Source organism: Leptonychotes weddellii, unplaced genomic scaffold, assembly GCF_054177405.1.
Source record: "Leptonychotes weddellii isolate Sample4059 unplaced genomic scaffold, ASM5417740v2 HiC_scaffold_25968, whole genome shotgun sequence".
Classification (NCBI taxonomy): Eukaryota; Metazoa; Chordata; class Mammalia; order Carnivora; family Phocidae; genus Leptonychotes; species Leptonychotes weddellii.
This window is the reverse complement of record NW_027851777.1, coordinates 1-2,029: the sequence shown is the minus strand read 5'-3', so window position 1 is coordinate 2,029 and position 2,029 is coordinate 1. Positions and strand designations below refer to the sequence as shown.

At 40.2% G+C, this 2,029-nt stretch overlaps 1 protein-coding gene across 1 annotated transcript; it reads left to right on the top strand.

Annotated features, from left to right (window-relative positions):
- The first annotated feature begins 56 nt into the window (after nt 1-56).
- On the top strand, nt 57-1,996 carry LOC102741531 (sterile alpha motif domain-containing protein 3-like). Its single transcript, XM_081810439.1, has one exon. It carries the CDS (start codon nt 726-728, stop codon nt 1,557-1,559), a length of 834 nt encoding a protein of 277 aa, XP_081666565.1. The 5' UTR covers nt 57-725; the 3' UTR covers nt 1,560-1,996.
- Nucleotides 1,997-2,029: the final 33 nt, after the last annotated feature.

Below are 2,029 nucleotides of genomic sequence, written 5' to 3'. Positions count from 1 at the left end.
TATTCTGTTCCATTGGTCTATATGTCTGTTTTTGTGCCAGTACCATGCTCTCTTGGTGATCACTGCTTTGTAACACAGCTTGAAATGGGGCAGTGTGATGCCCCCAGCTTTGTTTTTCTTTTTCAATATTTCCTTGGCGATTCTGGGTCTTTTCTGATTCCATACAAATTTTAGCCCTGTTTTTTCCAGCATGTTGAAAAATGTTATTGGAATTTTGATCAGGATGGCATTGAAGGTATAGATTGCTCGGGGTAGCATAGACATTTTTACAATGATTATTCTACCAATCCATGAGCATGGAATGTTTTCTGATCTTTTTGTGTCTTCAGTTTCTTTCATGAGTATTCTGTAGTTCCTAGAGTATAGATCCTTTATGGCTTTGGTTCGGTTTATTCCGAGGTAGCTTACGGTTTTTGGTGCTATTGTAAATGGAATCGTTTCTCTAATCTCTCTTTCTACAGTTGCTTTGCTGGTGTGTAAGAAAGCAACTGATTTCTGTGCATTGATTTTGTATCCTGCCACATTACTGAATTGCTGTATGAGTTCTAGTAATTTGGGGGTGGAGTCTTTTGGGTGTTCCACATAAAGTATCATGTCATCTTTGAAAAGAGAGTTTGGAATGGTACAGGATTGGGTATCATTGTACAGCTTTGGCGGTCTGTTAGTAAAGCTGAGGGATGCCTATGGAAAAAAAGTAGGAGAAGGTGTATTCACAGGACACAGCCATGGAAACCTGGTCAGTTGATCAGGTCTGCATTTGGTTGGTGGAGAAAAACTTAGGAGAGCTAGTTCATAGGTTTCAAGAGGAAGAAGTAAGTGGGGCCGCTCTTCTAGCACTTAACGATCGGATGGTTCAGCAACTGGTAAAGAAAATTGGGCACCAGGCTGTTCTGATGGATTTAATTAAAAAATATAAGCAGGAGGGTCAAAGACTGGAGTCCTTTGGAAGCCCTAGAGAAACAGCCCCTCTTGCTCAAGCAGGAGCAGACCCAGAGGATGAAGAGTCCCCTAGTCCTGCCAACCGTGGGAAGCAGACACCATCTTTCTATGTAGCCAAAAACCTTGATAATGGACTAATTGACCAAAGAGTACTGAAACAGAGAAGGAATATGAAACATGTTCTAGCAAGGAATAAAGCATTGCAATGGACTAAGTCCTATGTTTTACCAGAGTTTCCCTATGATGTCAAATGCATGTTAGCAGAACAGAAGTGTCCCGATCACAGCATGAGGATAAGGATCATTGAGTTTCTCCAGGCCGACCTGACTAAGTATCGGGAAGGCTCACTGTATCCCAGCACCCAGCAGTACAATGATGTGGTCAACGCCTTGCTGCAGGCCCACCCTTTCCTGGACGACGATGGCTGTGGCTTTTTTTTATGGAAACGAGCTCTCAAAGATCGCTTTAAATATGTTCGGAGACCCATAGAAGATGATGAACAAGTGATGAGAAATAAGTGTAAATTTGGACACAGAAGAGGCCAGACGAAGAAATCTCTTACCAATATAAGCTTTGATGAAGTTAAAATTGTCCAGATAAAAGTAAGATTGGATATTTAGATGTTCTGATAATTTGTTGATTGATTTATTAAAGAATAATAAGTAATAGCATCTAAAATCACTAAAACAGAATCAGATATTCTTTTTGAAAATTGGAGGTAGGGAAATCTGTTTTGCATGGCTAATAATATGAATGATAATATTAGATAAAAAGAAGGCTTCCTAAAACAGCTTGAGCAGAGTGTCTGTTATCATCATCTCAGGTTTATTCTTTCATAACCTTTGAAAAACCTAGAAACACCCTTTTGTTCTGGATCTTTGAAAAATTTCTCTTCCTCTCATCATAAAATACATCTTATGTTCTTGCTGTTCTTACTGCTGCAGACAGTTTTTAGAAAGCATATTGTAGGGTAGCCTCTATCCTCAAGGTTTCAGGGAAGCATGTAACCCACAGGGATGGATACAAACCCCATCCTACCCTTTCATTGCCCAGAAGACATCACGTACCAACCCAGAGGTGGCTGTAAGGA

Bases quoted from the DNA above. Each gene is read 5' to 3' on its own strand.
- LOC102741531 (XM_081810439.1), top strand. From the start codon at position 726: ATGGAAACCTGGTCAGTTGATCAGGTCTGCATTTGGTTGGTGGAGAAA.